General features: G+C 42.2%; 2 protein-coding genes across 4 annotated transcripts in view; one reads left to right on the top strand and one right to left on the bottom strand.

Moving 5' to 3' along the window:
• Positions 1–2,262: 2,262 nt before the first annotated feature.
• LOC311143961 (T-cell surface glycoprotein CD3 zeta chain-like) lies at positions 2,263–12,815 on the bottom strand. 3 transcript variants are annotated; one of them, XM_084179871.1, is made up of 7 exons: positions 9,531–9,856; positions 7,767–7,861; positions 6,656–6,700; positions 6,474–6,548; positions 6,309–6,344; positions 6,077–6,136; positions 2,263–2,578 (listed from the first exon to the last, which is right to left on the bottom strand). In XM_084179871.1, exons 1-7 carry the CDS (start codon positions 9,586–9,588, stop codon positions 2,522–2,524), a joined length of 426 nt encoding a protein of 141 aa, XP_084035997.1. In that variant the 5' UTR covers positions 9,589–9,856; the 3' UTR covers positions 2,263–2,521. The 3 variants fall into 3 exon arrangements, with proteins under 3 accessions (XP_084035997.1, XP_084035998.1, XP_084035996.1); XM_084179872.1 differs by lacking the exon at positions 9,531–9,856 and adding an exon at positions 12,731–12,815 and having other exon boundaries at positions 2,287–2,574; XM_084179870.1 differs by having other exon boundaries at positions 2,287–2,574; positions 9,531–9,857.
• Positions 12,770–16,958, top strand: part of LOC311143959 (lysosome-associated membrane glycoprotein 1-like) — a 19,923-nt gene continuing 15,734 nt past the window's right edge. Inside the window, exon 1 of the mRNA XM_084179868.1 lies at positions 12,770–13,122. Coding sequence (XP_084035994.1) covers positions 13,065–13,122 — 58 coding nt within the window. The 5' untranslated portion in view covers positions 12,770–13,064. The remainder of the gene's footprint in view (positions 13,123–16,958) is intronic.

The following is a 16,958-nucleotide window of genomic DNA, read 5'->3' as shown; positions in this document are numbered from 1 at the left end:
AGGTCTACCCTCCACTGTGGATCTGTGTGGTGGGTGTAAAGGTTTGGTAAAGGGAGAGTGCAGCGGGACACCAGTAAGTCTGGGGTAACTAGCTTGGTTAAGGAAGCTGCTGTATACCTAATTTCTAGCTCGAGACTGAGTGAAACTTTAATCTACTTTGGAAAAGAAAAATGTAAAACTTAAGAAAAAAACGAACAACACATGGTCCTATCAGAGAAGCCGGCAGGTGTCTGTTTTAAGAGTACAGAGTGTCATGACAGCTGCTGCCACCGGGGGGAGACATGACACACGCCAACACTCAAGAATGTCTGCTTTTCTTTATTTTTTACAAGAAGAGCATCATCATCATCATCATCGCTCACACTAAACACACAGTGGCCTCTCACACCTCCACCTCCAATTACCTCCTATTATAATCCACATTTCAGTTTTTAGTAGTATGTACTTGATTTATCCCACCCCTATTCTGTGTTCTATGATTTGACAATCATGTTCTATTTTATTCTAATTTAGATTCTAAATGTAGATGTTGGGGTGTGTCTACTCACCTGGTGGTGATCTGCCTCGCTGCACTGTCTTTCCTGTGGTAATGTTAACCAAAGACTTCTAAAGTGATTGTATATGGACTACACCATCTCTTATCCCTCTCTGCCTCATCATCCCATGAGACAGACATGCAGCTGTGCTCACACACGCTCTTCCCTGAGCACCTGTAATGTCGATACGCCTGTATGGCAGAGCTGTGTGTGTGTGCTCCGCGGACACAACTGGCACCTGTAGCAGGGCCTGTGGGTGAGGATAGGTAGAGTTTGGAGGGGCAAAGTGGGGTTATCTGATGGACAGATCAATTATCCAATCCATGGTGGCTGGGTGATGTTTGTTAATACACATTGAGGGTGGATCCTGTGCACACTGTAAATGCTCAGGAGTCACTGTTTCTGTCAGTCTCCGTCTGTCTGTCTCCGGGACTGTTGCTAGGACACACCTTTTCCGTCTCAAAGACTGTCACGAAAATACACTGTTTCTGCATCTTGGATACAGTGTGTCTGTCTGGCTCCCTGTCTGTGTATTGTGTATTGTAGTTGCCAGCCTACATTGTCTCTAGGATACAAATTCTCTGGTTCTGTCTCTCTCTCTCCACTGTTTTCTTTCTTACTTTCCCTCCCTCATTTCTTTCACTGTGTCTCTCTCTCGATTCTCTCTCCCGCTGTGACACTATGCATCATGGTCCTTCACTCTTAAATGGCCTGTGTCCGATTGGCTAAGCCCTTTGGTCAATGGAGTCCCAGGGAAACTTTGTTTGATGCTTTATTCCAAGTGGGGAGTTGTAGGATCTCACAAGCGCTATTCCCAAAGCAAAAATATCCAAATATTTAACGTTTGACAAACGCAGATACCAAAGATAACTCTCTCTGTCTTGTCACTCTCTCTCTCTTCCTGTTCCTCTCACCCTGCAGCTTGTGTATTAAGAGACAAACCAAACACTGGCTTTAGCCCTAGCCTCAGTAATTCCAAAGCTTAGATGTATATTTTGGTATATTTCTGAGAAACGTAAATGGAAAAAAGTCTGTTGTTTTTAAAACTTCTCGTCTGTTTGGTGTATCGATCTTTTTCTGTCACAGCATGGAACTAATTGCAGAACTGTCTTACTCTTGGTAGATTTAAAGATATAGTATTTTTGTATGTTTTGGGGTGTGTAAAACATTCTGTGTATGATTATATCAGTTAACACGGCCCAAGTGACCATGGTTTTAAAAAACGAGCAGAAAAAATACAATAAAAACAAAAGGCAAACTTGTAAATATTACTTCTGTTTGTGGATTTTTTAGAGAAATGCGTTCTGTAAAATCATTGGTAATTCTCCCTCTGTAAACCAAGCTTGGGCTAAACTAAAGGAAGGTGTCCCCTGTATCCTCTGACTCTGTAGTTTTCTGTCTGTCACTCTAGAACTCTGGGAGCCATGCTGTCGTTGTGACGCGCGGTTCCACCGTTACATTATGGACTAGAACACTGTTTACTGTTGCCACGGGGACACATGCCTCATATCCGACTACAACCCCCCCCCCATTTTCAGGATGTGAATCAGGATACATGGTAGATTTGATGTATTTGTCTGCTGTATTTTTTAATATATATATATATATATATATATATATATATATATATATATATATATATATATATATATAAAGATAATCTTTTACTGTAACTGTACAGTTCTCTTTTGTTGTAAACATCATTAAACCATTTTCCAAGTGTTTTAACATTGGAATGTGCACTGTCTTTTATTACGGTCATAATGTTGACATTACCACATACAAAAAGCCATTAATGAACCTAACAAATGACATGATAATACACATTGACAAGACATGCACACTTTTCTGCTGAGTTGTAACATGCAATACCATGCCAGGGAGTTGAGCTCAGGAGTAGAAGACTGCTATACACATAGAAGTCAGAAAATAGTCTAGAAGGTACTCTTCAGAGATTGGATCAGTGCAGGGCAGACTGGGTAAGATCAGTGTGGAGGCAGTGGGCCGGGTCTGGATCTCTGAGAGGCTTCTTTTTCTTCTTTCTAGCGAGCATGTGAGGAGAGAACCAGGAAGGAAGGAAGTGTAGGTAGATTAATATCCTTAGAGTTATTCTACAGTCGTGGTGAAAAGTTTTGAGAATGACACGAGTATTGGTCTTCACAAAGTTTGCTGCTTCAGTGTTTTTAGATATTTTTGTCAGATGTTACTATGGTATACTGAAGTATAATTACAAGCATTCCATAAGTCTCAAAGGCTTTTATTGACGATTACATGAAGTTTATGCAAAGAGTCAATATTTGTAGTGTTGACCCTTCTTTTTCAAGACCTCTGCAATCCATCCTGGCATGCTGTCAATTAACTTCTGGGCCACATCCTGACCGATGGCAGCCCATTCTTGCATAATCAATGCTTGGAGTTTGTCCGAATTTGTGGGTTTTTGTTTGTCCACCCGCCTCTTGAGGATTGACCACAAGTTCTCAATGGGATTAAGGTCTGGGGAGTTTCCTGGCCATTGACCCAAAATGTTGATGTTTTGTTCACCGAGCCACTTAGTTATCACTTTTGCATTATGGCAAGGTGCTCCATCATGCTGGAAAAGGCATTGTTCGTCACCAAACTGTTCTTGGATGGTTGGGAGAAGTTGCTCTCGGAGGATGTGTTGGTACCATTCTTTATTCATGGCTGTGTTCTTAGGCAAAATTGTGAGTGAGCCCACTCCCTTGGCTGAGAAGCAATCCCACACATGAATGGTCTCAGGATGCTTTACTGTTGGCATGACACAGGACTGATGGTAGCGCTCACCTTGTCTTCTCCGGACAAGGTGTTTTCCGGATGCCCCAAACAACCGGAAAGAGGATTCATCAGAGAAAATGACTTTACCCCAGTCCTCAGCAGTCCAATCCCTGTACCTTTTGCAGAATATCAGTCTGTCCCTGATGTTTTTCCTGGAGAGAAGTGACTTCCTCGCTGCCCTTCTTGACACCAGGCCATCCTCCAAAAGTCTTCGCCTCACTGTGCGTGCAGATGCACTCACACCTGCCTGCTGCCATTCCTGAGCAAGCTCTGCACTGGTGGTGCCCCGATCCCGCAGCTGAATCAACTTTAGGAGACGGTCCTGGCGCTTGCTGGACTTTCTTGGGCGTCCTGAAGCCTTCTTCACAACAATTTAACCTCTCTCCTTGAAGTTCTTGATGATCCGATAAATGGTTGATTTAGGTGCAATCTTACTAGCAGCAATATCCATGCCTGTGAAGCCCTTTTTGTGCAAAGCAATGATGACGGCATGTGTTTCCTTGCAGGTAACCATGGTTAACAGAGGAAGAACAATGATTTCAAGCACCACCCTCCTTTTAAAGCTTCCAGTCTGTTATTCTAACTCAATCAGCATGACAGAGTGATCTCCAGCCTTGTCCTCGTCAACGCTCTCACCTGTGTTAACAAGAGAATCACTGACATGATGTCAGCTGGTCCTTTTGTGGCAGGGCTGAAATGTAGTGGAAATGTGTTTTGGGGATTAAGTTCATTTTCATGGCAAAGAGGGACTTTTGCACTCTTCATAACATTCTGGAGTATATGCAAATGTACATCATAAAAACTGAGGCAGCAGACTTTGTGAAAATTAATATTTGTGTCATTCTCCAAACTTTTGACCACGACTGTACAGATGTTGGACAACATTTCACTTGAGTCGCCCTAGTTTTGTCTTCCCTTACTCATGTAGGTTTGATAGCAGTGTTATGACACCCTGATGACTATCCACACTCCACGGAGTGGAGATTTCATCTTTCCAACTCTCAAATGTACATAAATAACCTATACAGTGAGGGAAAAAAGTATTTGATCCCCTGCTGATTTTGTACATTTGCCCACTGACAAAGAAATGATCAGTCTATAATTTTAATGGTAGGTTTATTTGAACAGTGAGAGACAGAATAACAACAAAACAATCCAGAAAAACGCATGTAAAAAATGTTATAAATTGATTTGCATTTTAATTAGGGAAATAAGTATTTGACCCCCTCTCAATCAGAAAGATTTCTGGCTCCCAGGTGTCTTTTATACAGGTAACGAGCTGAGATTAGGAGCACACTCTTAAAGGGAGTGCTCCTAATCTAAGTTTGTTACCTGTATAAAATACACCTGGCCACAGAAGCAATCAATCAATCAGATTCAAAACTCTCCACCATGGCCAAGACCAAAGAGCTCGCCAAGGATGTCAGGGACAAGATTGTAGACCTACACAAGGCTGGAATGGGCTACAAGACCATCGCCAAGCAGCTTGGTGAGAAGGTGAAAACAGTTGGTGCGATTATTCGCAAATGGAAGAACTGTCAATCTCCCTCGGCCTGGGGCTCCATGCAAGATCTCACCTCGTGGAGTTGCAATGATCATGAGAACGGTGAGGAATCAGCCCAGAACTACACGGGAGGATCTTGTCAATGATCTCAAGGCAGCTGGGACCATAGTCACCAAGAAAACAATTGGTAACACACTACGCCGTGAAGGACTGAAATCCTGCAGTGCCTGCAAGGTCCCCCTGCTCTAGAAAGCACATATACAGGCCCGTCTGAAGTTTGCCAATGAATATCTGAATGATTCAGAGGAGAACTGGGTGAAAGTGTTGTGGTCAGATGAGACCAAAATCGAGCTCTTTGGCATCAACTCAACTCGCCGTGTTTGGAGGAGGAGGAATGCTGCCTATGACCCCAAGAACACCATCCCCACCGTCAAACATGGAGGTGGAAACATCATGCTTTGGGGATGTTTTTCTGCTAAGGGGACAGGACAACTTCACCGCATCAAAGGGACGATGGCCGGCGCCATGTACTGTCAAATCTTGGGTGAGAACCTCCTTCCCTCAGCCAGGGCATTGAAAATGGGTTGTGGATGGGTATTCCAGCATGACAATGACCCAAAACACACGGCCAAGGCAACAAAGGAGTGGCTTAAGAAGAAGCACATTAAGGTCCTGGAGTGGCCTAGCCAGTCTCCAGACCTTCATCCCATAGTAAATCTGTGGAGGGAGCTGAAGGTTTGAGTTGCCAAAACGTCAGGCTCGAAACCTTAATGACTTGGAGAAGATCTGCAAAGAGGACTGGGACAAAATCCCTCCTGAGATGTGTGCAAACCTGGTGGCCAACTACAAGAAACGTCTGACCTCTGTGATTGCCAACAAGGGTTTTGCCACCAAGTACTAAGTCATGTTTTGCAGAGGGGTCAAATACTTATTTCCCTCATTAAAATGCAAATCAATTTATAATATTTTGACATGCGTTTCTCTGTGATTGTTTGTTGTTATTCTGTCTCTCACTGTTCAAATAAACCTACCATTAAAATTATAGACTGATCATGTCTTTGTCAGTGGGCAAACATACAAAATCAGCAGGGGATCAAATACTTTTTTCCCTCACTGTACATACACTCCCCTGACTTTTTCAATCTTCTATGTCACATGTTGATACATAGTTGACATGACTCTGCACAGGAGGAGTTATTTCCTGAACGTCATGTTCCATGTGAGAGACCAGACGGACTCTTACCCTTCCCTTGGACATGATCACCTGGTAAGCATCACTCCCATCATCTTCCTTCTGGAGGGCCTAGAGAACAAAATACAAGTTTAATGGTATTGGTCATTTAATATATTAAGAGCTCCTGGAAGGCTTGCAGAAGTGGAGGAACCTATCCAAAACACTGGCTGCATTCAGGGTCACAGTGTTCTGCAACGTCTCAGCACGCTAATAAGCTTGTGGTATAAAGAGAAGTCCTTACCTGGTATGTGTCGCTACTAGCTTCCTGTTTGTGCTTCTGAGAGGGGAAACCACAAACATAAACACATTAGCAAGACTATGCGGGTTCACGGATATCTGGACACGGAATTGGAACAAGGCCTCTCTCACACACCAGCCATAATTGTCCACTCACTCACTCACTCACCCGTCTAGTAGCTGCAGACTGTTGGTCAGTCCTCAGATTCTCCAAGTCGTCAGCATTAGCACCTGGCTGGAGCTCCTTAAAAAAATACATTTATTCAGAATGTTAGTACCATGTCATGTCCATGATGCCACACACACACACACACACACATTGAAAGGTATGGGTCATTGTAGGGAACTCACTGCATGGGTGGAGTCCTCTTTGGGTTCAGGTGAAGACTTGCACAACTACAGACAAAGAGAGAGAGATCTTGAGAGAGAGAGAGATCATGAGAGAGAGATGAGAGAGAGAGAGCTCTTGAGAGAGAGATGAGAGAGAGATGATGAGAGAGATTATGAGAGAGAGATCATGAGAGAGAGAGGTAATGAGAGAGAGAGAGAGATCATGAGAGAGAGATGATGAGAGAGATCACGAGAGAGAGATAATGAGAGAGAGGAGAGAGATGAGAGATAATGAGAGAGGAGAGAGAGAGGGGAGAGAGATCAGAGAGAGATGAGAGAGAATGAGAGAGATCATGAGAGAGAGATCATGAGAGAGATCATGAGAGAGATGAGAGAGAGATCATGAGAGAGAGATGAGTGAGCGATGAGAGAGATATGAGAGAGATAATGACAGAGAGGAGAGAGAGAGAGGAGAGAGATAATGAGAGAGAGATGAGCGAGATCATGAGAGAGAGATCATGAGAGAGAGAGATGAGCGAGAGATCATGAGAGAGAGAGATCATGAGAGAGAGATGAGAGAGAGAGGTGATGAGAGAGAGATAATGAGAGAGGAGAGAGAGATGAGAGATCATGAGAGAGAGAGAATGAGAGAGAGATCATGAGAGAGAGAGAGAGAGAGAGCGAGAGAGAGAGAGAGAGAGAGAGAGAGAGAGAGAGAGAGAGAGAGAGAGAGATGAGCGAGAGAGATGAGAGAGAGAGATGAGAGAGATAATGAGAGAGAGATGAGAGAGAGATGAGAGAGATAATGACAGAGAGATGAGAGAGAGGAGAGAGAGAGGAGAGAGATAATGAGAGAGATGAGAGAGATGAGAGAGAGATATCATGAGAAAGAGATGAGAGCGAGAGATCATGAGCGAGAGATCATGAGAGATAATGAGAGAGGGGAAAGCAGAGACAGGGAGATAGTGACTCTCTTCTATATCCATGTACAGTATCTATAATACATCCTCTCACAGTATTTAATTTTACGGGAACACACCTCTGTAATTACCCGTGTACAAACTCACCCCCACTGTATACACTTGAATAACTAGTTCCTGACCAGCGGTATACAATCTGTATTGTGACCCACCTTGGCTCCGAAGAAGAGTGCGGTGGTGATGATGCAGTAGAGGAGCAGGATTCCGTCCAGTATGTAGCAGATGACCGGTTCAGTCATTGAAGCCTCTACAGGCCACACAGAAGACGAAGAGTCATTAACACACAGACAGGGCACACAGACGAGCACAGAGTCAGTCATTCAAACACAAGATGAGTGTAGAGGAAGAGGGGGGTATAATATATAATTATAAACTGGGTGGTTCGAACCCTGAATGCTGATTGGCTAACAGCCGTGGTATATCAGACCGTATACCACGGGTATGCCAAAACATGTATTTTTACTGCTCTAATTATGTTGCTAACCAGTTTATAATAGCAATAAGGCACCTCGGGGGTTTGTGGTATATGGCCAATATACCACGGCTAAGGTCTGTATCCAGGCACTCTCTGTTGCGTCGTGCTTAAGAACAGCCCTTAGCCTGTGGTATATTGGCCATATAACACCCCCTTGTGCCTTATTGCTTAAATAAACACAGTCAGTTGAACAGGTGCATGGATACTGAACTAGAAGAACAGGTGCATGGATACTGAACTAGATACTGAACACTGTCTCTCTCTCTCTCTCTCTCGCATTATTGCAAGTAGAAAAAACATGTTGTGAAAAAAACTCTGTCATACGGTACACGGTTTCATTTTTTGTTGTCCTAGGCTACCTGGCTAAAAAGCTTGCTCGCTAGACTAACTTCCTTTCATGGGCAACGTTAGCTAGTTAACATTAGCCTTCTACATCTAGCTACATATTGAACTTCCATTCTCTCAGGCCAGGGGCACAATGTATGAATTTATTGTTGGATCAGAATCGCCGTTATAATCATTGGCCAGTAAGGAGAATTAAGTAAAACCACAAGTCCAAATCCCTATCTCCATCCATGGCAAATTTAGGAAAGGGCCAATTTTGGCTGGCTAGCTAGCTAGCCACCGGAGGACAACTACACAACGAGATGCACAACGAGTTTCTGTTAGTGACATATGCTCTTGATGCGATGTGATTGGAGTGTAGCCAAATCCAAACAGGCTTCCCTTTACACTTTTTTTTTGGTGCGCCAGGCCAATTCACAGTTGAGCTCACTCAGTTTAGCTCAACGCTGATTGGCTATTATTTTATTTCTTTTTTTATCAAGGGAGGCCAAAAGCTCGCTGGCTTCCCTTGCCCTCGATGCTACGGGTGGCAACAATGTCATATTTGGACCAGACAGCATCAGATAGATGGCCTACACATACGGAGACAGAGGGGCACTATTTCGCTTGCTCTGAATCCTTCTCTGGTGAGATACATTCAGCCTCTTGCGAATGTTTTCTTTTTTTCTTTGTCAATTTGTTTGGGTCGCCTGGCTTCCCTTGGCATCCATGAATACACACCACTGATTCCATGTATTCCGTTCCAGCCATTACTATGATCCCGTCCTCCCAAATCAAGGTACCACCAGCCACCTGTGCTCTGGGTAGGAAACGAGGTGAAGGTGGTGATGGTGGGAGAGTACAAATCTAGGTCGTTTGGACAGGAAATAATACACGGTAGTATAGAAAACGTACTACCTGGCCACACTAGAAAGCACAGAAGTCAAAACTTTCTAACCAAACAGACACTTTAACGAACTTTAACGAACCATTGCCCTAACCTTAACCCTGACACTAAATTCTAATGAAACACCTCCGTTTTGATGGTATCGCCATTTCTGTCTGTTCCACCACGGCTAGTAAGTGACTCCCACAGTACGGCTGGGTTGGCACTTACCTACAGAAGACACAAGCTTCAGCAGCACCACAACACCTGTCCTCCATGGAACAGTCATTCTCCCCTTCTCCCTCTCTTTCGCTCTGTGGAAACCTGATACCTCTCCTTCTGTCCTGGGGTGAATGATGGTGGTGGCTCTGGAGGGCTCTCTTGGTTTATCTCTTTCTAGCTCTTCCTCCCTCTCTCTCTTTCACACTCTCTCTCTCTCTCGCTGATGACAGGAAGTGGCCGCACTGACACTAATGTTTATGCCCCCTCTCTCTCTTTCTGTCATTCTCTCTATCTCTCTAAGCATCGTCTTCCTTCCTAAGCATATCTACTTGTCTTTTTCTTTCTCAGTTTCCCCCCTCTATTTATCTCAGTGTCACTTCCTCGCTCTAACCATCATTCTCTGACAGAGTCTAATAAAATACTAAAATGTAAATGTATCTATCCCCTTTTCTGTTAGGATGTGTTTATCCACAGTGTAGGTTCAGTAGGCTGTCTCTCCATTTGTTACAGTTTTCATGCTTGAACAACAGACTGTCTATGAATCTAAAATCAGATAATAGAAATGACATTAGTTCAAAGGCCATGGTCTCTGTTCTTTTATGGTGTCATGAGTAATTGGAAAATATACATCTTCTAAAGAAACGGTATGCTTCCTCCAGCAATAGTAAAGAAGAGGGTAAGTTTTACTGTGATTATTGACACAACCTGATGGTTAGACCTGCAGGAGCCTAGATTTGGCTCCTGTTGTTACAGCCCAAAGGGTCACGTCAGAAAGACGCGTAATCTCCCCCACCACTGCCAAGTGCCAGCTCCAGTACAACAACCTCTCCCTCAACGTGACCAAGACAAAGGAGATGATTGTGGACTACAGGGGAAAAAAGAGGACTGAGCACGCCCCCATTCTCATCCACGGGGCTGTAGTGGAACAGGTTGAGAGCTTCAAGTTCCTTGGTGTCCACATCACCAATGAACTATCATGGTCCAAACACACCAAGACAGTCGTGAAGAGGGCACGACAAAGCCTATTCCCCCTCAGGAGACTGAAAAGATTTGGCATGGGTCCTCAGATCCTCAAAAAGTTATACAGCTGCACCATCGAGACTATTTGCACTGCCCCCCCACCCCCACCCCACCCCCCTCTTTTACGCTGCTGCTACTCTGTTTATTATTTATGCATAGTCACTTTAACTCTACCCACATGTACATATTACCTCAATTACCTCGATTAACTGGTGCCCCCGCACATTGACTCTGTACCGGTACCCCCTGTACATATAGCCTCCCTACTGTTATTTTATTTTACTTCTGCTATTTTTTTCTCAACACTTTTTTGTTGTTGTTTTATTTTACTTTTTTATTAAAAATAAATGCACTGTTGGTTAAGGGCTGTAAGTAAGCATTTCACTGTAATGTCTGCACCTGTTGTATTCGGCGCATGTGGCCAATAAAATTGGATTTGATTTGATTTGAGTATTGTGGACAGTGAGCAAGGATATAAAATTATCATCACGTTTCAAAGCTATGGTACAGAATAACTTGAACTCTCTAAGGTGTACCATTGATATCAACAGGTGACATTATCTTAGTAGTTATATGCCTCTTTACTCATTCGGAGCTCATCTTTCTACAATGAGTTTCCAAGTCGGACATTTCTGAGTTTCCAAGTTGCCTATATGTTACGGTGGTTGTGGTGCAATGATGACCCTGTGAAATTTCTCATTACCACAAGACAACACCATCTTGACGTTGGACTCTGGCAAGCCAAGCTATCTTAACCTGTGTGTGACCGGAGTATTTCAGTCTTTTCTCATCCCTGTTTTTAAATACTATAGACTTAAAGGAGACCAGAATGGAGGTTTGTGGTTGCAGATGGACTCGTCAATAGGCCTAATTAAGGTGAAGGAGGGGGTAAATAACAAGGGGACGAGAAAGCCTTTTGACATCCCTGTGTGAAATGCCCGTCTGCCATCATCTGACTATGGAAGGTGGATTGCTACTGGTCTGAATGATGAGGGAAAATGGTCTTCAAAAGCGAAGTGAAGAGAGAGTGAGGAAGTAGGCCTGGGGCCACAGTTTTGCGTACACCTGCTTTAAAAACGAATAAGATGTTATTTATTCTTTACTTTTTGTATTTCAAGAAAACTGTATCATTGTTATTACAACGAGGCTACTTCCTCGACCAAAAATACAAATACAGAATGTGCCACTTGTAATCTTCAGTGCAACATTGTTTTCAACTTTACTGTAACTCCACAGCTGTTATCTTTAAAAACAAGTATATATATATATATACATATATACAAACAGACAAACAAGAACAACATATATGCTATATGCTAGGGGGTACAACAAATTAGAGATTATACAAAGGCCTTAAAGGGATACTTCAGGATTTTGGCAATGAAGCCCTTTATCTACTTCCCCATAGTTAGATGAATTCGTGGATGCCATTTTTAGGTCTCTTCGTGCAGTTTGAAGGAAGTTGCTAACTAGCGTTTGTTTTTGTATTTATTATGGATCCCCATTAGCTGCTGCCAAGGCAGTGGCTACTCTTCCTGGGGTCCAGCAAAATTAAGGCAGTTATATACAAGGAAGTCTATGGTAACTGCTAGCATGCTAGTAGATACCATAGACTTCGAGTCATTGTGCTAACGCTAGTAAGCATTGGTTTCGCATTGGTTACCTCTAACTTCCTTCATACTCGATGCAGAGACATAAAAATGGTATCCATGAGTTCATCTGACTCTGGGGAAGTAGATAAAGGGCTTCATTGACAAATATCCCGAAGTTTCCCTTTAAGACACACATGTATTGAATGTTTTTACAGCTTTTTTATTTGAAGAATGTAGAATGATCTTAATGTACTGCTCGAACTCCTAATAAAAAAACAAGGAAGAGTGTTTTTTTATTAGTGAATTTACATGTATGAATATGAAATTCTATCATTAGCACAATTACATTTTGGAGGTAAAATTGTTTTCCTTTATCCTTAAACCGAACAGTACATTCTCCCATAATAAACAAAAGTCATCAAGAATATTAATCAAAAATAAACATACAAATATCTTGCCATAATCTCTTTACATGTAGAAAATGTTAAAATAAATACAAAACTGTTTCTGGATGCCCATCACAAAAAGTCCAGTTAATGTTAACGTGCTGATATCTGTAACCCCACAGCTGTTCAACGTCAACGAATCCCCACTCACGTGATTATTCTGGGCGGTTCTTAAACTCTCGATCACATGACCGTTGTCACGTCTTCCTGGTGCAGAGAGCAGAAATCATCCGTGGGATTTGACGATCCAGACACTCAAAGAAGACCAATTTAATCAGCACCAACTGATTCAAAAAGAGCAAACAACACTACAGGAAAAGGACACATTTCCGAAGATTTGTTTCGAGAGGATTCTGGCTCGCGGCAGCAGAGAGAGCGTTGTTGCTTGTGAAGCCAGCTCGCTGACAGTCCTTCGTTCCTATCGCTGGGTCGTGTGCATGTTGTTGTGATTCGCCCCTTGCCTTGGCAAACAACCGAACAGAAATATGACACAACAACATAGCCGCAAACAACCTTTGTCCGTGGCATTCATCGCGCTTTTAGGTGAGTATGTTGATGCTGGATGGACGCAATAAATACAACGCCATAAATCTAGAAAGAGTAGCTCATACACCAGAATTCGGTCCTCAACCTATTTTTTTTATCTCGCATGATGGTTATGTAACGACCCTGGGTTTATATGCGCGGATATCGACTCTGCCACGGAAACATGCTTTTGGGGCATAGTCGATGGTGCGCTGGACTTCGGGCTAGAAGGTTGAGGGTTCGAGACTTGCTCCCTGCCAGTTTCATTACAGGTATATAAACATGGTTGTACGTTTTCCAGATGACTTGCATTTCTGCCTTAGATTATATATTACAGGTCGATGCGGGACTAGACCGAGTTGTTTTTCTTGCTTAGTGGCACTCTTGCGTGGCAGACTGAAGCTAGATCGGCAGGTCAAGAGGTACAGGTTGGCTGTTGTGCAATGGGCCCCTCACGTGATGTCAAAAGCGCTGTGCCTAGTGATAAAAAACAACAGGCTATTATGTTTCTGTCTATCATTTATTGATGTCATTGCACTCATAGTTGTTTAGTTTACATTCTCTGCTTGTTTCTTGGCGAGTAACCTATTTCGTTTTGTGCTTTGGGCTAGAAGCTGGTGGTCATGTATTGAGTATGCCAAGGCTAGCCCAAAGGCCAGCAGATGGCGATATTGAGTCGTTTCATTTTACCCTCCAAAGGGAATCCACGCAGCCGGCCATGCACTCGTATACCCCATGGACCGGTTCATACATTCAGGCTGCAAAGGTGTTGATTTCTTTGTCGAGAAGGTGAAAAAAATTAAAATATGCCTGGTTTCTTTATGGAACACCCTTTTTCACCACCATGTTAGATTGGCCAAAGGCTATACCCGGATGTTGCATATTGCGTTCAGCCAATCAGGTAGCAACCCTATACCAATTTATTTATATTTATACATATTTTTTTCTCCCCCATTATGATCTTGTCTCATCGCTGCAACACCCCAAAATGCTCGGGAGAGGCGAAGGTCGAGTCATGCGTCCTCCGAAACATGACCGGCCAAACCACGTTTTTTTTTTTTTTCTTCTTTTTTTTTTATTGGGGGGGGTGGATCAGCTTAATATTGCAGATAGATTGTATCTTCTATCAATGTAATTGTCTGCATCACTTCCAATCCCCCATGTTTTTTTATATATATACTCCCCTTTATTAATTTTCAACCCCGCCATCCTTTCCCTACTTGGAGTAAATTAGTGAACAACAATGCCCAGGCCTCTACTTCTGATCTATACTTACTATCTACACTTTATGGACAGAGTTAATTTTACAATAATTATATTATATATAAAACAATTTTTTTTTGCTCCTGAACTTCTTCTACTCTCAACCTCTCCGATCATTGTGGTCCTCTGTAGCTCAGCTGGTAGAGCACGGCGCTTGTAACGCCAAGGTAGTGGGTTCGATCCCCGGGACTACCCATACACAAAAAAATGTATGCACGCATGACTGTAAGTCGCTTTGGATAAAAGCGTCTGCTAAATGGCATATTATATATTATTATATTATATATATCATTTTCATGATGTCCATCCGGTTTGCTTCTATATGCCATATCTTTCTAACTGTGCTCTTTCCCAAAAGCTCCCAACATACAACCTATATACTTATTATGGACACAGTATGCTTACATTATTAGCTATCTTTGTTGTTATTTGTTATTAGTCCCATCCTTCAACTCTATTCAATACCTCCCATCTATCTCTTAACACCATCCATATAGGATTTCTATTTGCCATATATATTTCAACCATACTGTGATGTTTTACAAGAGTTCTGAACCTTTCTATTCTCATTGCTTCTACAGATTGTGAATAAAAAATAAACATTTTTGCTAAAAGTATTATTATATTATTGATCGATTGACTATGACTTTTCAGATCACCCAGTAATGCTATCTGCAAGGTTAGCTCCAGGTAAATATTGCAATCCTTTAGCCATTCCTGGACCTGTGTCCAAAAACAAGCTACAAATGGACAGAACCAAAACAAATGATCTAATGATTCTGTCTCTTCACAGCAAAATCTGCAGAGCTGGGAAGATTGTATCCCCCATATAAATAACATTCTATTGGTAGCAAGAATTTTATATAATAATTTAAATTGAAAGATTCTAATTTTTTAATCCGGTGTCGTTTTGCGTGTCAGTTCATAAACACTATGCCATGGGATCGGTACGTTAAAGATCTCTTCCCAACTATTTTGCAATCTATATGGGACGGCTGTCAATCCTTTGGTCCTTAAGTGAAACTGATATACTTTTTTTATTTATCACAGTTTTCCTTAACCAATTATGTTCTTTAATGCAAGGCCGACAGACAAGTTCCTTACTTTCTCCCCCTTCCACTTTCCTCTTCCACTTTTGCGGTAAGGCTGCAATTATTTGGTTGTAATTTTGGGTAGAGCAGACATTTCCATATGTTTTTGTTAGCTGCATGTGCGACAACTCCACCAGTCCTACCGATGATATCATTTACGAAGATTATACCTTTTTTAAACATTCTGTCAAAAAATAAAGGTTTTTTGTCAATTAGTATATTTGAATTTAACCACAATATTTGTTGCATTATTTGTTCTGTCGTTTCTGGAGGATTAAATTGAAATTGGAACCAACTTTCTATGGCTTGTTTTAGAAATAGTGATATTTGGGAGATTATTTCCTTTTCAAATAACTGGAAATGAGTTGTTGTAATCTGAATAAAGGGAAAAAGGCCTTTCTTGAACATTGGGTGAGACAATCTTACTAATTTGCTTGAGAACCAGTTCGGGTTTAAGTATAACTTTTGTATGACTGAAGCTTTTAGTGATAGGTCTAATGCTTTAAAATTTAATAATGTCTGTCCTCCGAATTCATATTCATTATATAAATATGCCCTTTTAATTTTGTCTGGCTTTCCGTTCCAAATAAAATTGAATATTTTTTTCTCATATAATTTAAAAAACTGTTCGCTAGGCGTAGGCAAGACCATAAGCAAATAGGTAAACTGGGATAATACTAAAGAGTTAATCAGGGTGATTTTTCCACAAATTGACAGGCACCCACCTTTCCATGGTAGTAAGATCTTATCTATTTTTGCTAACTTTCTATTAAAATTTATTGAAGTGAGATCATTTATTTCCTTTGGGATATGTATTCCGAGTATATCCACATCACCATCAGACCATTTTATTGGTAAACTACATGGTAATGTAAAAATTGTATTTTTTAGTGATCCAATACGTAATATAGTACATTTGTCATAATTTGGTTGTAATCCAGAGAGGTTAGAAAATGTATCTAGATCCTCTGAGGCTGTGGAGGGATTCTAGTTGTGGATTTAAAAGAAAACATGAATCATCAGCGTACAATGACACCTTCTTAACACCCGCCCGCTTAACCCAGAAGCCAGCCGCACTAATGTGTCGGAGGAAACACTGTTCAACTGACGACTGAGTCAGCCTGCAGGCGCCCAGCCTGCCACAAGGAGTCGCTAGAGCGCGATAAGCCAAGTAAAGCCCCCCGGCCAAACCCTCCCCTAACACTGGGCCAATTGTGCGCCGCTCTATGGGACTCCCGGTCACGGCCGGTTGTGACACAGCCTGGGTTCGAACCCGGGTTTGTAGTGACGCCTCAAGCACTGCGATGCAGTGCCTTAAACCGCTGCGCCACTCGGGAGCTTAAACCAAAGATTTTTATAACTAAACCAAGATAGACCACAGCTTGTCGTTTCCAATGGGAACAAATGAGTCAAACTGGGCAGAACAAGCAAGGAGGTGGGCAGAGCCAAGCACAATCTAGCAAGATCCTATTGGCGCGTTCTAGCATGCATCTGCATATT

Source organism: Coregonus lavaretus (assembly GCF_964263955.1).
Source record: "Coregonus lavaretus genome assembly, chromosome: 16".
Taxonomy (NCBI): Eukaryota; Metazoa; Chordata; class Actinopteri; order Salmoniformes; family Salmonidae; genus Coregonus; species Coregonus lavaretus.
The sequence above is the reverse complement of the archived record's forward strand: the minus strand, read 5'-3'. Positions and strand labels throughout refer to the sequence as shown.

Bases quoted from the DNA above. Each gene is read 5' to 3' on its own strand.
- LOC311143961 (XM_084179870.1), bottom strand. From the start codon at position 9,588: ATGACTGTTCCATGGAGGACAGGTGTTGTGGTGCTGCTGAAGCTTGTG. The intron at 7,862-9,530 runs GTAAGTGCCAAC...TGTGGCCTGTAG, and splicing joins GAAGCTTGTGTCTTCTGTAG to AGGCTTCAATGACTGAACCG. The intron at 6,701-7,766 runs GTGGGTCACAAT...CTTTGTCTGTAG, and splicing joins CACTCTTCTTCGGAGCCAAG to TTGTGCAAGTCTTCACCTGA.